Source organism: Epinephelus moara, chromosome 7, assembly GCF_006386435.1.
Source record: "Epinephelus moara isolate mb chromosome 7, YSFRI_EMoa_1.0, whole genome shotgun sequence".
In the NCBI taxonomy this organism is placed as follows: Eukaryota; Metazoa; Chordata; class Actinopteri; order Perciformes; family Serranidae; genus Epinephelus; species Epinephelus moara.
This window is the reverse complement of record NC_065512.1, coordinates 7,991,697-8,009,969: the sequence shown is the minus strand read 5'-3', so window position 1 is coordinate 8,009,969 and position 18,273 is coordinate 7,991,697. Positions and strand designations below refer to the sequence as shown.

At 43.4% G+C, this 18,273-nt stretch overlaps 1 protein-coding gene across 1 annotated transcript in view; it reads left to right on the top strand.

Moving 5' to 3' along the window:
- The window catches only part of lats2 (large tumor suppressor kinase 2), a 42,664-nt gene extending 25,872 nt beyond the window's left edge, over positions 1 to 16,792 (top strand). The window contains exons 3-9 of the mRNA XM_050049188.1: positions 4,497 to 4,629; positions 4,752 to 6,334; positions 8,053 to 8,280; positions 8,385 to 8,739; positions 9,097 to 9,279; positions 9,921 to 10,027; positions 10,363 to 16,792. Coding sequence (XP_049905145.1) covers positions 4,497 to 4,629; positions 4,752 to 6,334; positions 8,053 to 8,280; positions 8,385 to 8,739; positions 9,097 to 9,279; positions 9,921 to 10,027; positions 10,363 to 10,902 — 3,129 coding nt within the window. The 3' untranslated portion in view covers positions 10,903 to 16,792. The remainder of the gene's footprint in view (positions 1 to 4,496; positions 4,630 to 4,751; positions 6,335 to 8,052; positions 8,281 to 8,384; positions 8,740 to 9,096; positions 9,280 to 9,920; positions 10,028 to 10,362) is intronic.
- Positions 16,793 to 18,273: the final 1,481 nt, after the last annotated feature.

Genomic DNA, 18,273 nt, shown 5'->3' with positions numbered 1-18,273 from the left:
TATATCTGATTAAATTCTGTTTTTGTAGAAAACAAAAGTTGACAAAAATCTGGGATTCATCTTTAAAAGGCCAACATTTTGATGAAAAATATATTTAAACAAAGATAATTATAGCGGTACAGTTTTACACTGATGTTATCGTTATGTACTGTGAGTTTTAGAGTTGAAGGCTTTTAACACATTTTTTAATTGATTGAAGTTGTGAATTCTTGTTTGGGACAGAGATGTTTTTCTGGCACAGGGTAAATTTAGAAGTTAACAAAATGGTGGTTAGCACTGTAGCCTCATAGCAAGAGGTTCCTGGTTTGAAGCTGAGGTGGGAGAGCCCCTCTGTGTGGAGTTTGCATGTTCTCCCTGTGTCAGCGTGGGTTTCCTCCAGGTGCTCCAGCTTCCTCCCACAGTCCAAAGACATGCAGGTTAATTGGTGACTCTAAATTGTCCGTAGGTGTGAATGTGAGTGTGAATGGTTGTCTGTCTCTATGTGTCAGCCCTGTGATATATATACAAATCCTTAAAAAGTTTCACCCCAGAAACAATAAGTGTGTTAATGCCTTATAATTTTTTCTCTGATTGAGCTAAAGTCTTGAAATCTGGTATGGACATACTTTGGGCAACTATCTAACAGTACAACTTTGAAGTTTTTAGATTGCATGAACGATCACACTTTTATCCATGATCAAAATCAAGGTTTTTTCACAAATGTGTTGAAGTCATTATATCTAAAAGAAAGATCTGAAGTTTCCTCAAAACGCATTTAAACCCATTAAAACTAATGAAGAACGACTCCTCAAGCAGATGTTTTCACCTGCTGTATGACTCATGTGTGACACTAGTTCTGTTCAACTTTTATTTGTATAGAATAAAAGATAACAATATAGAAGCCCCGTTGTATATGTGAACTGAAATTAATAAAAATCTCAACATTTTTATTGCTTATACCAGAGTGGTTTCTTCAACAGTCGTCCCATATGCCGAAAGACTAAACGTAGTAGACTGTGATAAGAGAAACTCACTTTTCATGTACAGTAAATGGTGCATATAGAGACAGCCTGAGAAATAATACAGCCAGCTCATCTGTGTGCATCATACTCAGGAGATTATTGTCTCTGCTGTTTCACCACAACGGCCTATTTTCTGTAATATTTTCTTGCTGCTAACAGACTCTTTGTTATGAATCGAGTCCATGAAACTGTCAGTTTGGCTTTTGTGTCCCTTTTTTATTATCTTGATCTAAATCCCAACATTTCAAACTATAAACCAGAACCACAATTGGTTCTGTCTCGCCGCAGCTAAAGTACACGTCAAGTCATCTTTGGTCTGAGGGGGCTGAGTGGATTTCTCATTTGAATCTCTCGCTCGCTGAAAAGCTTTCTGAGATCTCCTGCTCTGAATTAACAGGAGAGGACCAAAGGAATGATTGGCATTGTTTAATAAAAAGCCGTAAACGCAAGAGGAACGCTCTGCGTGTTTCCTCCTTCACATTTTTGCTGCTGTGTCTAAAGCATAAATTACACGGCAGCTGATGGAGAGAAAATGCCAGAGTGGTTAACCAGCATTTTTCACATAGGTGACCTACATAGCTCGGGGCTTTTACAGTGACCCACCTGTTGGAGCTGGGGATGAGCTCCCTGAGTATGATTGAGGAGGGAGCCAGAGGGCAAATAATTAAATAAAAGGCCATTTTACAGGAAGAATGAGGAGAATGCAATCAGTTTCAGACGTGGATCTTCAGTAAACGCTGCCAGGCTGCACAGTTAACTGAAGAATAAAACACAATCTCATGCTTTTACTGTGGCATTTAATATCTTATGCAAACTAAATCCGCTAGGCGTTAATAATTTGGGTGGTGCATTACTGATGGTGGGAAAGTCCCATATCTGAGATATGAGAGTTGGCTGCCAAACAGGAATCTTATTAATGCATGCTGCTTCCAGTGATCCTTTTTACGGTATCCGTGTGTTGTTACTGGTATTCTCCCTTCGGCATAGATCCGTCAGTGCTTTGAATCTCATGACTGACTGAAATAAAGGTGATATTCTCTGCGATCTACGATCAATCTCAAAAGAATTTTGACTCTCTTGAGTCTCAGGGTGCTTTCACACCTGCCCTGTTTGGTTCGGTTCAATCAAACTCAAGTTCGTTTGCCCCCTCAGTGTGGTTCGTTTGGGCAGGTGTGAACACAGCAATCACACTCAGGCGTGCACCAAAACAACCAGACCGAGACCTTCTTGAAGAGGTGGTCTCAGTCCGGTTACAAACGAACTCTGGTGCGGTTCATTTGTGGTGAGAACATGTTCCAACCTGGATCTGAACCAACTGCAGTCACATGACACATTGTTTGGGTTAAACATGAGCATGTTACAGTCCTGGAGGATTATTAATGTGCACCTCCTCCTGTACTGCCTTAATATGCACATTCAGCACATCCAATGCATCAAAACATTGTTTTCTAGTTGGAGCCGCGCCTCGTTTTCAAACTGTATGGTTTGACTAAAATGAACAATGACAGCAATATAGTCCACGATGAGCAGCGCTAAAATCAACCTGCGTAGTTGTCCCTCCATTGTGACATTAGAAAGTGTCACATTTATCTTGCAAGTGTACTCTTCTTCAACGTTTGCTTTACTTCCTGGATTTTTCCCACATGGAAATTCTGACCAATCAAGAGCAGCTTTCTAACACAAGGCATTTGATCTGGTCCTCTTGTAAATGCTGCCGTGAGAACACGAACCAACTCTTTGTGACAAAATTAGTCGATGATTTGGACCAAAGGAGACGACTCTAGGTCTGAAAGCACCCTTAAACCATCCTGAAATGAAGAGTATATTTGAAAATGTTTAATCCTACAATATGCTTTGAAAAATGGTTGGTAGTGATGTGGAGTTTATGCATGTTTAGTGTGAAATGGATTGACTTATCCATAGTCAATATATTACCTACAGTAGTTGTCAGTTGGCACGCCCCCAGTTTGGAGAAGCAGGCAGGTATTTTGGCCACCTAAAAAAATATTAGTTTAAGTGTATGCTATATTTCTAGTATTTTCACCACTTTATCTTAGCGTCAGGCAGCCTGTTCCCAGCAAAAAGCAGTTAACTTAAGTTCCCCATCTGTACTATCGTCAAAGCCACCAGACTCCATTGACAAAAACAGAAATTTTGGCTTGCTGAACACGCGAGTTACTGATCTACTGCTGCCCTGATCACTTAGGTAGTTTGTGTTATTGTGCGACTTTGGTGAATCTGAACTAACACTTTCAAACTCCAAAGTCACACAATAACAAACACACTAACTGATGGAGGCAGCGGTAGATCAGCAGCTGCTGTGTTCAGCTATGTTAAATTACTGTTTTTTTCAATGGAGTCTGGCTTGGATGAGAGCAATGTAACGGCTTTAGTCAGAGATAGCTGTCTGATGGTAAGGTGAAGCAGTGAAAATATTCTAAATATAGTGTAAACTGTTGTACATTTCAGCTTAGCTTCCATGTTGGTACTCCTGCCTGCTTCTCCAAACTGGGGGTGTGCCAGCTGACATTTACTGGATTTAATATACTCACTACCTCATACAACCCCACTTCTAAAGATCCGAACTATTCCTCTAAGTGGGATACAAGCTGCAGAAACACCAATATCATCCGTTATAGGAAAGTCTTTGTTCATTTCCAGTGAAGCTTGTCCGTTAGGGCCACTGAGGTAAACACCGTGCTGCAACTACTGAGTCATTCACATGAAATTTGGGCCAATTATCATGAGGTGCTATGATCATTGCCTTGGCTCAGAGTTTTATTTGACTGCTGACTGAGGATCTGTTCACGCATCATTTTTAATTTCCCATATTTTTCACAGTTAAATTGTCTGTTTCACCACAAAAGAAAAAGAAAGAAAAAACCTGTCATGAACTTTTCCATTTCTAGGAATTATTTTTCCAGTTTCCAGCAGCCTCGTTTCAATGGTATGTTTTTTGTGTGATGTTGTGACAGGCGCAGGAAAGCCCTGGTATGTGACCCCAGGATGCAGGTGCTTCTGTGCTCCTGAACCTACTGGGCTAATGTTTTTTAAATGTGTGGGTTGCTTTATTTTTGTTGGGTGTTGGGACACCTTCAAGGCAGAGTATCCTCATTTTGAGTTCATGTGTGTAGCAGGCATGTACGTGCCTGTGTTTGTTCGCGTAATCCTGTGTGATTAATTGCAGATACCAGCTGCAATAACTCTCATTTAAAGCTCATGTTTACGGTTCTTGTGTGTTTGTAACTGTGAAAAACAGGCACTGGAAGTCTGGCCAGATTTGTAGTTTTGTTTACTTATTCTTTGGTCAATCAATTCTTGATGTAATTTCGGATTTTACCAGTTTCAGACCATGTTTTTGTACAGCGACTTGTGTTTAGAGAACATAAAGCCTTTTTTGTCAAGTGAAAGAAGGGGGTGTTATTGAAAAGAGTCTCGAAAAAGGTCTTAAAAAGTTTCTAACCATCTCTTTTTGTTTGTGTGTGTGCTTCACAGGAGATGGCAGTGCGGGCGCTGAAGCAGACAGGAAGTAGGAACATTGAAGCGGCCTTAGAGTACATAAGCAAAATGGGTTACCTCGACCCTCGCAATGAGCTCATCGTCCGTGTCATCAAGCAGACTTCACCAGGTACAAATGCAAACTCAATAAGTTGGTTTTGGCTGGTAGATTTTTATGCTCTTATTGTTGTAATTACTTCTTGCAACAAAAAGTCAGACCATGCTGAGTAATTTTGTTCCTTGTCTTTTCAGGAAAAGCCGGCATGCCAAACTCAATGGACCACCGACCTGCACTAGAGGCTCCAGGTGAGGCAGGTGCCATGCCTCCGTACCACCAGATGGGGGCTCCCATGTATGAGGGTGCAGGTGGATACGGTCCTGAGGGTGAGATGCCCAGACCCTACATGAGCGCTCCCCCTGTAATGAACTACATGATGCCCCCGTCTGGTGCAGCACAGGGCCCTGCTATGGGAAACCCAATGGGACGACCTCCCAGTATGGGCACCTATCCACCAGTGATGGCCACCCAGAGCAACCCAGCCAACCCCATGTACCCTCCAGGGGCCCAGCAGAAGGGCTACCCTGGCAGCATGGAGCAGCACGGGCCCATGATGAGCTACAACGTCCCTGGCCAGCCTCTGCAGCTCCAGCCTCAGCCACCAGGGGGCCCTGTCCCAGGCCCACACTATGACTACGGCCACACCAGGCCGCACATGATGGAACCCTCAGGCTATGGAGTCAAGAGGACTGCCTCCTTCCAGAACAAGATGGCACCGCCCCCAATGGCGCCCCCAGACAATTATGTCAACATGCAGGGGAAAGGGGCCATGGGCCAGAACGGTCCAGGAGGAGCAGGGGGAGGGTATCCTGCAAACCTGTACCTGCCAGCGCATTCCCACCCGCGCCAGGCCAGCCCCACCTCCCATCAGGTCCACATGATGTCACGCTCCCCAGGTGCGGTGGCAGCCATTGGTCCTGACTTCTCCGACATGCCCCAGGGCTTGATGACTCCATCTAGGGCCAGCCTCAATCTGGACCTGTATGAGCACCACTGGGCGGGGCCTCCAGGGCCTGAAGGGGCCCCTCAAGCCAGGCAGCCTCAGCCCCAGGGCCCATTCAGGGGGGAGGTGCGTGTCCCCAGCAGAACCAACTCCTTCAACAGCCGCTCTGCGGGGCCCGGTGGGGTCCGGCCTGCGATGGCTGCCCCCCCTCCAGCTGGCAAACAGGACCCCTCCCTCGGCCCTCCAAACACCATCACGGCTGTGACATCACCGCCCATCCAACAGCCGGTCAAGAGTATCCGTGTGATGAGGCCAGAACCCAAGACGGCTGTGGGGCCGTGTCACCCGAGCTGGATGACCGCTCAGGGGCAGGATGCAGCAGAGCCGCTGGCCTACATGCCAGAGGAGACCTACTCTCTGGAGCCTGCTCAGGAGCCACGCTGCCCACCACCACCGTACCCCAAAAACCTGCTCATGTCCGGGGCAGAGGAAGGAGCCGGAGTCATGTGTGGAGCTCAGGACCTCAGCAGCACTGCCACCAGAAGCCAACACGGCGGCAGTGGAGGGAGCGGAAAGGGCGAGGAGAGCCAGCAGGTCAAGGAGAAGACGAAGGTGGGCAAGGGAGAGAAGACGGTGAAAGACAAGAAGCAGATCCAGACGTCCCCTGTTCCGGTGAGGAAGAACGGACGTGATGAGGAGAAGAGAGAGTCGCGCATCAAGACCTACTCACCTTTTGCTTTCAAGTTCTACATGGAGCAGCACATAGAGAATGTGATGAAGACCCACCAGCAGAAACTGAACCGCAGGCTTCAGCTGGAACAAGAGATGTCCAAGGTAAGACCGGCCAGACGGCAAGAAAGACGACCTCATGGTAAAACTGACGGTGAAGTTTAACGCTGCTTTTAATCAGTAGTTCCACTTCGCCTCATTCATTTATCCTCAGCCCATACATAACAGATTACGTTGCACAGAGGCCACTTGAGCCCCGTTTCCACCAAACACTTTCGGTATGGTACCTTTGGAACCAAAAGTAACCCTTCAGACATGGTACCTAGACCTTAGCGTTTCCACTGCAAACAGCACTCTTGGCACTGAGGCGTCCTGTAGTTCTCCTGGTAGAGCAGGTGCCCCATGTACAAAGGCTATGTCCTTGCTGCAGCGGCTTCGGATTTGATTCCGACCCGCGGCCCTTTGCTGCATGTCGCCCCCTTTCATACTCAACCTGTCCTTTCCAATAAAGGCAAAAAAGTCATCCATCGGTTGTCAGGCATCTGAGGAAAATGTACATAAATAAATAATACCACAAAATTCTTCGCTGTGAAAATGATCAGGTCTCAAACAAGCTTCCCTGAAAGTTGATTGTCATAGTGGGTTGAAGGCAAATTAAACCACTGACTGTCTGCGTATGAGAATGATAATCGTTTGTATGGAGCCATGATGTCCAAGAGGTTGTCATCCAGAGAATTCTCCCTCAGGACTTTTGTTTGAGACAACGAGACCTTTGTCTCGGAATGAGAAGTCAGTGAGTTCACACTTGTGTTTGCATGAGCTTGTCCTGAGTCATGACTTTGGCCTCTGCCCCTTTGATCTCCTCTTAAAGTGATTGAAAGGCATTTTTGGAGAAAATACCACAGCCAGACCCAGACGGTTAGGTAAGAGAATTAGTTAAATTTGACGACAAAGGTCAGGGCACAGGGTTCAGCTCATGTCACATTCCTAAATCATTAAACGAAAACTTGTTTTTAACCGTAAGTGTTTTTCAGCCTGGACGCTATTTTCCCATTTTTCTGTGTCTCAGTGACTAATGGAGACAACGATGTCTGAAGCTGGTCCAGTATTGAGCGAGAGTGCTGCAGCTGGCAGTGATGAAACAGGCTGCAATGTAACCACTCAGGACATGTTCAACCCATTAAAGCACGTCCACTACAAGTGTTTGTTTTTTGCCACTGACAGGCTCAGGTTATTATTCTAAATGTCTGACATTATTGAAAGGACCCTACAGATCAGGGGTTTTTTCAAGAGTAAGATCCTTTTTGTTTGACCAGAAACAGCCCTGAAATATTGGATCTCCAAAGCCACCAGAAAATAAAACTAATGCAATCTATCTTGGTTTGAGTCTCCAATGTTCCAACAATCACCAACTCTGGTTTGGTTGAAATAATCCCTGAGTTCACCCAGTTAGATGTGAAAATATACTGGCTCTATTCACCCTAAAATTACTGTTTATTTAAATGGAGTCTGGTGGAATTGGTGATAGCAATTTGGGGGCTGTTTCTGGTCAAACAAAAACGATCTTACTCTAATAAAAACATCTCTCTGTTGGGATTCTTGCCATAATGTCAGTGACAAAACAAGTGCTTGTAGTGGACTTAAACTTCTCCGAGTGGTTACATTGCAGCCTGTTTCGCAGCTGCCGGCTGCAGTGGTCTCCCTTAATACTGGACTATATACTTGACACAAAAACATGGGTTAACAAGGGTCCAGGTTGAAAAACACTAGTTACCCTCAAGGGTTCCTGTCGCCATCTTTCTTACACTGTTGTCCTTCTCCAGGCCGGCCTGTCGGAAGCGGAGCAGGAGCAGATGAGGAAGATGCTGAACCAGAAAGAGTCCAACTACAACAGGCTACGCCGTGCCAAAATGGACAAGTCCATGTTTGTTAAAATCAAGACACTGGGCATCGGTGCTTTTGGAGAAGTGTGTCTCACACGTAAAGTGGACACGGGTGCACTTTATGCCATGAAAACACTGCGCAAGAAAGACGTCCTCAACCGCAACCAGGTGAGTTCATACATTCTTACTCACCTGTGACATCTTGAGAGGTCTGTGCATTTGCACCAGTTGAATATAGAGACATTCGCATCTTTGTACCGTCTTTGTTTCAGGTGGCCCATGTGAAAGCAGAGCGTGACATCCTAGCGGAGGCAGACAATGAGTGGGTGGTGCGTCTCTACTACTCCTTCCAAGACCGCGACAGCCTCTACTTCGTCATGGACTACATCCCCGGAGGAGACATGATGAGCCTGCTCATCCGAATGGGCGTCTTCCCCGAACCTCTGGCGCGCTTCTACGTGGCGGAGCTGACGCTGGCCATTGAGAGCGTCCACAAGATGGGCTTCATCCACCGCGACATCAAGCCCGACAACATCCTCATTGACCTGGACGGACACATCAAGCTGACGGACTTCGGTCTGTGCACAGGCTTCCGCTGGACGCACAACTCCAAGTACTACCAGAAAGGTGAGGCTGTTTGTGAGGATGGTTTAGTGCTCGAAATATCTTAACGTGCACATAATTTAACACAGTGTTTAAGAGGTTCTATGAGGAGTTTGTAAACACGCAACTTATATGTTACATATAACAAAATACTCTATAACGCCCCCGAATCACTCGTTTTGCAGGTTGCATAATGCAAGTCTAGTTATCTGATAACACCAACATACTTTAACTACATTTTTGAATGCAAGACTTAAACTTGTTGTGGAGTATTTTCACAGTGTGGTATTAGCACTTGTACTGAAGTAAAGGATCTGAAATCTTCCTCCATCGCTGCTCACTGTGTGTCTAACAGCACTGTTCCCATTCCTCTGCCTGCAGGGAGCCACGTCAGACAGGACAGCATGGAGCCCAGTGACTTCTGGGACGACGTGTCTAACTGTCGCTGTGGCGACCGGCTGATGACGTTGGAGCAGCGCGCCAACCGGCAGCACCAGCGCTGCCTGGCTCACTCCCTGGTGGGAACACCCAACTACATCGCGCCTGAGGTGCTGCTGCGCAAAGGTGGGTGAGAACATGATGGAGAAGTGCTGTAGATCAGTGTCAGAAATAAAGTGTGTGTTCCAATACACATACTATGACACTGTTATATGTCAGAAAAAGGTTTAGTGGTAATAGTATCAGTAACATTGTTAACACTGTGCTACATCACAGAGAAATACAAAACCGTACTAGTGAACCTTCATTAATATAGGCCTATATTTTATCTACAAGTGCACGTCACACACTGAGCGAGCCGCCTGTTAATGACGCTGTGGGCTAATGGGCATGTAGCTACTTCCATGTTTCAGATGATACGTCATGTTTGTAGTCGACCAATGAAGATGAGTTTACATATCACCTTGGGTTCGTCCTTCACCTTCTCAAAATGATCCCACACTTTGGATTTCCTGCCCGACATGTTATTAACTAGCCTGTGGAATAACCGCAGGTACCAGCCCTGGAAATGAACCTGACTCCTGTCTGACTGCTGAGCGTGGACACTTCCTGTGTCTGTCCTTTCAGATTAAATTCACACATGGTCCAGTCAGATAGGTTTGGATTTATTTTGGCAACACAACAGAGAATATGTCTGTATAAGTACTTATACCTCTGGATTTGTGCTGTGTGTATCACTTACAGATGAATCTGATCTTGTTGTGCAGGTTACACCCAGCTGTGTGACTGGTGGAGTGTGGGAGTGATCCTGTTTGAGATGCTGGTGGGACAGCCGCCCTTCTTGGCCCCGACACCTACTGAGACTCAGATTAAGGTCAGTGAAGAAAAGCTGTGATTTAGAAATTAAAGTATGGAATAATAAATGAATGAATGAATGTCAGCCTGGTGTCCCTGGGTGAGTTCAGTCGCAGCAGGTCAGGCCTCTGTCTTGGCAGCTCCCAGGTACCATGTTTGGAGTGAACCAAACGCCAAGATCGTACAGTATGAGTCAACCACTGTTTCCGAGTTCAAGAATGAACTTTGAGATCAAAACTGTGAGTGTGAACCGTCTGCCACTGACGTTCCTGTAGCTGTGGTGACCTCGTGTTGTGTCTCTTCCCTCTGCAGGTCATTAACTGGGAGAGCACACTGCAGGTGCCCCCTCTGCAGGTCATTAACTGGGAGAGCACACTGCAGGTGCCCGCCCAGGTCAAACTGAGCCCCGAAGCCGTCGACATCATCGGTCGACTCTGCTGCTCCGCTGAGGACCGTCTGGGTGCTAACGGTGCCGGCGAGATCAAGGCTCACCCCTTCTTCACCCAGATGGACTTCTCCAGCAATCTGCGGCAGCAGCCGGCCCCCTACCGGCCCAAGATCGCCCACCCGATGGACACGTCCAACTTTGACCCTGTGGAGGAGGAGGGCGGCCCCGGGGCATGGAGCGACAGTGGGGACAGCACCCGGGCCTTGGACACGCTCTGCTCCCCACACGGGAAGCACCCGGAGCACGCCTTCTATGAGTTCACCTTCCGCAGATTCTTCGACGACAACGGCTGCCCCTTCCGCTACCCTAAACCGCTGGAGGCCAGCGATGTGTCCCTGAGCATGGGCCCAGAGGAGGAGGACGAGCAGGAAGAGGAGGAGGAGGAAGAGGAAGATGAACAGGAGGAGGGAGAGCAGGGGGAGGGATGTGAGCCGGTGTACGTGTAGAGCTGCAGACTGTGTGTCTATTACTGCCGATTTAACGCTCATCATTCAGCTCATGACCTTCCCGCCTCCTGCTGCCCTCCTCCTGTGTATGTGTGTAGAGATGTGCACGCCACACAGGTGTGTCTGTGTGTTGATGCAGATCTGACATGTGTGATTGTAAAGTTGCAGGAGCAGGACTGATGAACATCGCCACCTTGTGGAATCTATAGCCCATCCACAGTGACTTCAAATACAAAACTCCCCTGATCCGGGACCAAGAGACAACATTGTGTGTGTGACTGAGTGTGTGGAGAGTGAAGCGGTCAGAAGAGTGAGACTCAGAAACTGTGCAGACTGAAAGAAGAATATTCTTGGGAATGTAAGGATGTCTGGATCACATGCAAGATTTCGAGGACTGCTCCTGGTTCTTCCAGCGGTTTCTTGTCCCATTCCTTCCACCCTTGTGTCTTACGGACGACTGAAACCTCTCCGCGGTGATCTTCTGACGCAGGAGCTGCTTCCTGTTCTACCCGAGCTGCTTTACACTCGAATATCGGACACGGCAATGTGAAGAGTGGAACCAGTTTACTCTTTGATTGCAGGGGAGGTGGGGAAGTGGGGAGGGGGGGACTGAACAAGCAACACGCCTCTTTCACAGCTGCTGCAAAATAAGCTACAAAGACACATTGCATGCACGTGCACACACACACTCGCACAGTTTTTCAGTACAGCTCAGTCGTAAAGGATGAAAAGCAGGTAGATTTCAGTGTCCAGATTTCAAGACGTTGGCTCAGAATTGACAAATTGTCTAAGATTCCTCTGACACAGAGAAATAGTCGAGCAGGTGTGTTCTGGGCGTCAGTTTTTACATTTCTGCACTTGTCGCAGATCAAACTTTTTTGCTCCATCTTTCTTTTTGTACCCACAGCTGCCTCATTTTGTAATTCAGTGTGATATTTTGTCCCTAAGATGGAGACCTGACCCTTCTTCCCTCTGAGGTTGCTGTTACAAATATTCTTGTGTTCATGATACTGATACTCTGTTCTAACTGACCATTTCAAAGCTCACCTCCCAAAAGCATCCTCACATCTGCAGAATTAAGATGAGGCTCTAAAGATCCAGTCTGATTGTGTTTGAGGGCCTTTTCACACCTGAAAGTCCAAACCAAGGTTCAGATTTTTGTTTTTTGATCTGGCTATCTTTGGTTTCCTCTTGTAAGTCCTGTCATTATGACCTACGTTAGCTGCGTCTCGAGAAACTTGACGTTGACTGGTTTGAAGAAAGACTCTTGTCTGCTCATACTCTTGAGTTTTTGTGAGGTTTTTCCAACTTACTCTTCATAAAGTCGCCTCCTCCTCTCCCATAAGCCACCACGGCTAATTTTGTTATGCTCATGGACAGACTGAAACCTGCACATTCACTACCATTTGACAACTTTGCTGGTTTCTTCTCTGCTCCGATAGCCAACACCTTTCTACTCTGAGCACAGCCACGGTCACTCTGTCTCTAAACCTCGAACAAACTACGCACTGAGGCCCTACAATACTCTTCATCTCTTGACGATAGCCTGCCAAAACGTTTCTGTAATCGGTCAGAAAGTCTGAACATCCGAAAGAACATTTCACACCAGAAACAAACCAAACCATGGCTCAGTTTGATCCAGAACGAGACCACCTTACTTTGTCCGACAAACGTTCGGCTGTTTGGTTCGTCCAATCGTCCAGGGGAGGTCTGACACCTGAAAATGTAGTTTGGATCAAACTGAAAAGGAAGAGGAAGGTGTGAAAGGGCCCTCTGTTGGATCAAAGACGGAACCACTGCAAGGTTTATTGAGCCTGACATGCAGCGAATATCTGCTCATCAATCACAGAAAGAATCAGATCAAGATAGCAAGATAAACATTTGTGCTTGTTCAAATATACTTCTTGTTTACCAAGGTGGGACACAGAGGACACACAGTTGAGAACTGATAAATAGAGTGAAACCTTATTTAAGAAAATTTAGAGATCTCAGAGCCAGGACCCTGACAGACCTGAATTTGTCGGGTCAGACGACGCTGAGTTGGTTTCTGACTGAGAATCAAAGCTCAAACACACACACACTTACAAACACATATAAACACACATAAACACACGTTCACCAAGATGCACAATTTCACAGCTATTTTGCAAAGATGAGTTGTAACTTAACCAGCCTCCTCTTATCGTCTGGAGGCAGTCATGAAAACACAAAGCGACATGTTCTTACAACAGCAGACATGTGATAGTATGACTATGTGCAATACAAAAAAATACATTATATATAGTTTTCTAAACACTTAATATCCTTTTTGAACGTTTTAGTACTGAAATGTACAAATATATTGGTTTATATATATTTTCTCTTTTCAGTTACAACATGCTGCTTATTATTGTGGTTAATATTATTTACATTATTATTATAATTGTTATTACCTGTTTTTCTTTTTTGTTATGGCTTAAAGAAGTGTTGGCTTCATCGCCAAGTGTGCTTGGGGTTTTTGAAAGTAATGAGCCGTGTGCGTTTTTAATTGAATGTTGGAGTGCGTGTCGCCGCTTGATGACGAAGGAGACGACAGTGATGATGATGATGTTGATCCGTGTTTGCAGATTAAAGATGGTAGACCCTTCAGCTTCTGCAGCCGGGCTGGTCCTGACTGCAGGAGAGGAGGGTTCAGGTTCAGAAGAGATGGAACAGAGTAGATAAAAGTTAGAGGAAGAGGAGGAGAGGGGCAGGTGGGCTTCAGGAAATGTAATTTGAATAAAGAATGAATAGCAGAGGTGTGGACTCGAGTTAGATGACTTGGACTTGAGTCACAAATTTGATGACAACATCAAAAAAGACGTCTAAACTGACTTGGATTTTAATACCAATGACTCATCACTTCACTTGGACTTGAGTCCTTTGACTTAAAATTACGTGATACCTTCCCTAAAGAGCAAGACAGCCACTTCCTGGATCCATGTGCGAAGGGGTTATGACGTCACTGATAGGCGACGCTGACAAATGACAAAGACAGTGCCCTTGATTGGAACTTTCTCTGGGTTTGAACATTGTTAGAAATCTTTGGGATAAGTCGTTTTTGACATTTTAATGTAAAGTTAAAAGTTCAGTCCCACTTGTTTTCAGAAACAAGTAAAGATTCTAAAAATCATTAATTATTTCTTGTAAATTTAATATATGATTGCTCTGTTGCGAAAATGGAATTACATTTGGTGAAAAGCGCATTATGACTTGTTAAGGATTTGACATTCAAAGTTCAGGACTTGCAACTTGACTGGAGTACAAAGACTTGTGACTTGCAGAACACTGACTCGGTCCCACCTCTGACGAAAAGCTTTCTCTATTTTACAAACCAGCAAATGGTTCAAACCTTCAACAACGAGTTGGTGTTTGGTACATTTTCTTTATTTATCCGAAACGACCACACGTTCGAGTGTTGTTTAACTTTTACTACAGACCTGTGCCATGTTCTGTATTGACACCATCATCCAGAACCTTGTTGCTTATTGACAATCAGTAAACAGTAACTGCTCTCTTTGTGTCAAACCGTTTGGTCGATGAACACCAAACCCTTCCAACAGTATTCTGAATTTGACTTTACTGACTGAAGAAGTCAGAACCTTTTTAAGTCTGATGTGTAACTGGCAGAATGATGGAAAAATGTGTGGATCAGATTTGTTACAGATTTGTTTTGTTTTATTTTGCTTGACAATGTATTGAAAGTTTGTTGTTTTCTGTAAATGTGCCTTGTTTTGAAAAGTGAGCAGCACAATCTTAAACGATTGCCTTCTTATCATCATCATCATCTTTATTCACACACCTCTGTTATCTGTTATTATTCTTTATCTGGGGAAGTTGTTTCACATCTGCACTGGCTTTGTTTACATGCACATACAATCTTATTCTAGTCAGTGACTTGCGGTAAATAGAAGCAGATAAGGCAGAAGTTGAGGGAATGTGGGCAAAACAATAAATGAGTACTTACAATTAAAGTTAATCAAAGATTTCCATTTCATTTGGCGGCACCGATTGCAATAAGCAGTAATTGCAGTTAATTGCCGGTGTGACGTCTGTCAGGTAGCAGAAGGTCAAATTGGCATCCATTTCTTTGGATTTGCACTTGTTTTTGAAGTTCGTCATCGTCTGTTGTCATCGCTTTCTTCTTCGCTTGTTCGGCCATAATAACTGTTTACTTGGAACGCTAGTAGAGACCAGAAAAAAAGTACACTGCTTCATACAGAAGTGAGCTGAAGAGCAAGTCTGTTGTGTTAGCCTAACCTCTTTGGCGGTCCAATCACGGCTGGGTGATGGGAAACACATGACTGACAGTGCACCAGTGGGAATGTCCCTGAAGACATCCAGTTTGTAATACTGCAGATGCAAGGACTTTCATCCAGCGTCAACTTCCTGGGCTGAAAATGAAGCCAATGCGGAAGTGCCAAAAATCGCAGTTCCCCTAATGGCCACTAGAGGCTTGCTCTTAGAGTGAGTAGACACCCATGTTAATGTGCCTAACTTTACAGCAGAAATAAACATGCTTACAGCCTGGTACAAAAACAGTTTTGGTCTCTATAGCTAATGTTCTTGTTTGTGACAACTATACAGGAGATGAATTTTTATATAACTCAACTATTTAAATGTTATTAAGGCTACATGTGAGGCTACTTTGAGTTACAGGCTGTCTGCGAGGTGTCCCTACAGTCCAAGATCCACCCCTTGCTCCTTCACAGCTCCACAAAATATGGCTACTTCTGGCTCCGAAAAACCAAGATGGCGACGTCCACAATGCCAAACTCAAGGCCCAAAGCCAGTCATCTTGTTACCAGCATCTATTATTTTTATACACTGTGGCTTTCATTGGTGGGTCATTCGCTCAGTCACCAGTGTGTTGCCTCATTCATTTATTTAAATTAAAAATCTTGTCCGTTATTACTTTAAAGACTGATGATATGTATAATGGTTGCAACATATTGTTTTAGGAAAGCAAAATATAGTTTCCACGCTCTGGTCATGTTTAAACATAAAGCTGCTGGTTTTATTGGAGTGTTCAAATTTAAAATGTCATAACACAGACTGACAGATTTGTTGCATGGATATCCAAAAAAAGACCAACAAGTGCAATCACTTATTGAAAGAATCTTGTTTGGCGTTTGTCATGAGTGTGTTAATGGTGGCTCAAACTGGAGTAAAACCAGTGTCCTGCATGTAAACGAAGCCAGTGTTTCCTGTGAGCCTCCCCGATAAACTACAGTCTTCTCCAGAGCAGCACCAGATCCATTATTAATGAAGTGCCTTGCTCAAGGGCGCCATCATTAAGCTCAAGGCAGACAGGTGTTGCTCTTTTCTCTTCTCCATCCAGTTTCTCTCTCAGCTGGTCCAGACGTCCACTTCTCTAAAACTCTCGTTGCCAATCCACGTCGACCAGTTCGGACTGCTTTGTGACAAATAGCTTTATAAGGAGAGCGGCGTCTCTCTGCAGAGTGTGTGAGGTGTTTCCTGTTTCTAAGGTTAGAGAGTGATGACTGACAATCTTTGACTGACTTGATATCTGATTTCTTCATGAGACTTACTTGTGTACCCTATTTTTCATTTTGTATTTTTACTCTAAGGAGCCTCTGGTTGTCTTTGACGCTCCTTAATGTATGATACAATTCTGTTACTCTTGAATTTATATTTATACAGATATACATATTTTTTGTATCTTTTTCCCCTTTTTTTCAATTTCCCCTGTGCTAATGTTCAGAAACCCATGTCTACGCAGTATTATAGATTATGTAATGTGGACAGCTATCTCTTTTTTTACATTTATGTATGAACTGAGAATTTGTAAAAATGCTTTCACAGTCCTTGTGTGTAAAATGTATGTATAAATTAAATTAACCAACTTGGACTCGTGTTTTATTGCAGTGCATCAATGTGTGAAAGAAAGGTGATTTATTAACTTTTAACTAACTTTTTAACTTTATTAATTTTCTGATGTATCACATGTTGAATGAGGGTTTTTTCATCTACCTGTAATAAAACTGGGCTCATGAGCAAAAGTCAGTTGTATCACACAACATGTACATTAAATGATTACGTTGTTACTGACTAATTCCTGCTCCGTAAATTCAAAGAAAAATACATATGATAGTGTATCTTCCTATGATTAATAAAGAGCAATGACAGAGGTCAGTTATGATAAATAATTATACTATAATTAATTTAATTACAATTACCAAGACTAAGACACCTTTCTATTCTCAATGACGACTCAGAGGTCAGTAGATCTTGAGTGTGTTATGTAGCTTTTAAAAATTAAATCTTAAATGGCAAAAGAAGACTTACGAGTGTAAACATAACCCCATTTGCTGTACTATATTTTATTTTTCATACCTGTCTGATATAACTAAATTCAGAGGTTGATCTTTGGTGTAAATTAAAATAGCAAAACCACAGTGTAAAACTACTTAATTACTACTTAAATTGAGAAATAGATATTATCTATTTATTCATAGTACTAGTATTTCCATTGCATTAACATAAAATGTTTCCACTACTGCTTAAATTTGTTTGTACTTTTAAAAAGTAATTGCATTTAATATTTTTTTTTTTTTTCATTTAAATGTCTGCTTATTACNGATATTATCTATTTATTCATAGTACTAGTATTTCCATTGCATTAACATAAAATGTTTCCACTACTGCTCTGTACTTAAATTTGTTTGTACTTTTAAAAAGTAATTGCATTTAATATTTTTTTTTTTTTCCATTTAAATGTCTGCTTATTACAGACAGACAAACAGACAAAAAAAAAACCCAGCACAATAAATAACTCTTACACATTTATCTGGGGATATACCTACTTCCAGTGGAGGAAAACTCCTATATTTTACTAAAGCACTAGTGTCAAAATATACTTAAATTACCATATATAAAAAAAAATGTAATGTAGAAATTGTATAAAGGGATTAAGTGGCTTAAAATGGAAGTAAACACAAGTAAAGTACACCTACAAGAACCTCAATATTGTACTAATATGGAATAGACTGAATCAAATGCTCAGTTTTTACAGTTAATTCTTTTCATATTTTTCCTTAATATAGGACTTAGATTATAAATCCTGACTTGAGTTTGACAGTTAATATTCCTTTTTCTGGGTATTACATAATACATAATACCCCACTGCCTCCACATGGAGGTTGAAAGGAACTGCTGCCATGTTCTTCATTTAATTTGTTTGTAATTTTCAGAGATAACTGCAATATATACAGTGGTGTGAAAAAGTGTTTGCCCCCTTCCTGATTTCTTACTTTTTTGCATGTTTTCCGCACTTAAATGTTTCAGATCATCAAACAAATTTAAACATTAGTCAAAGATAACACAAGTAAA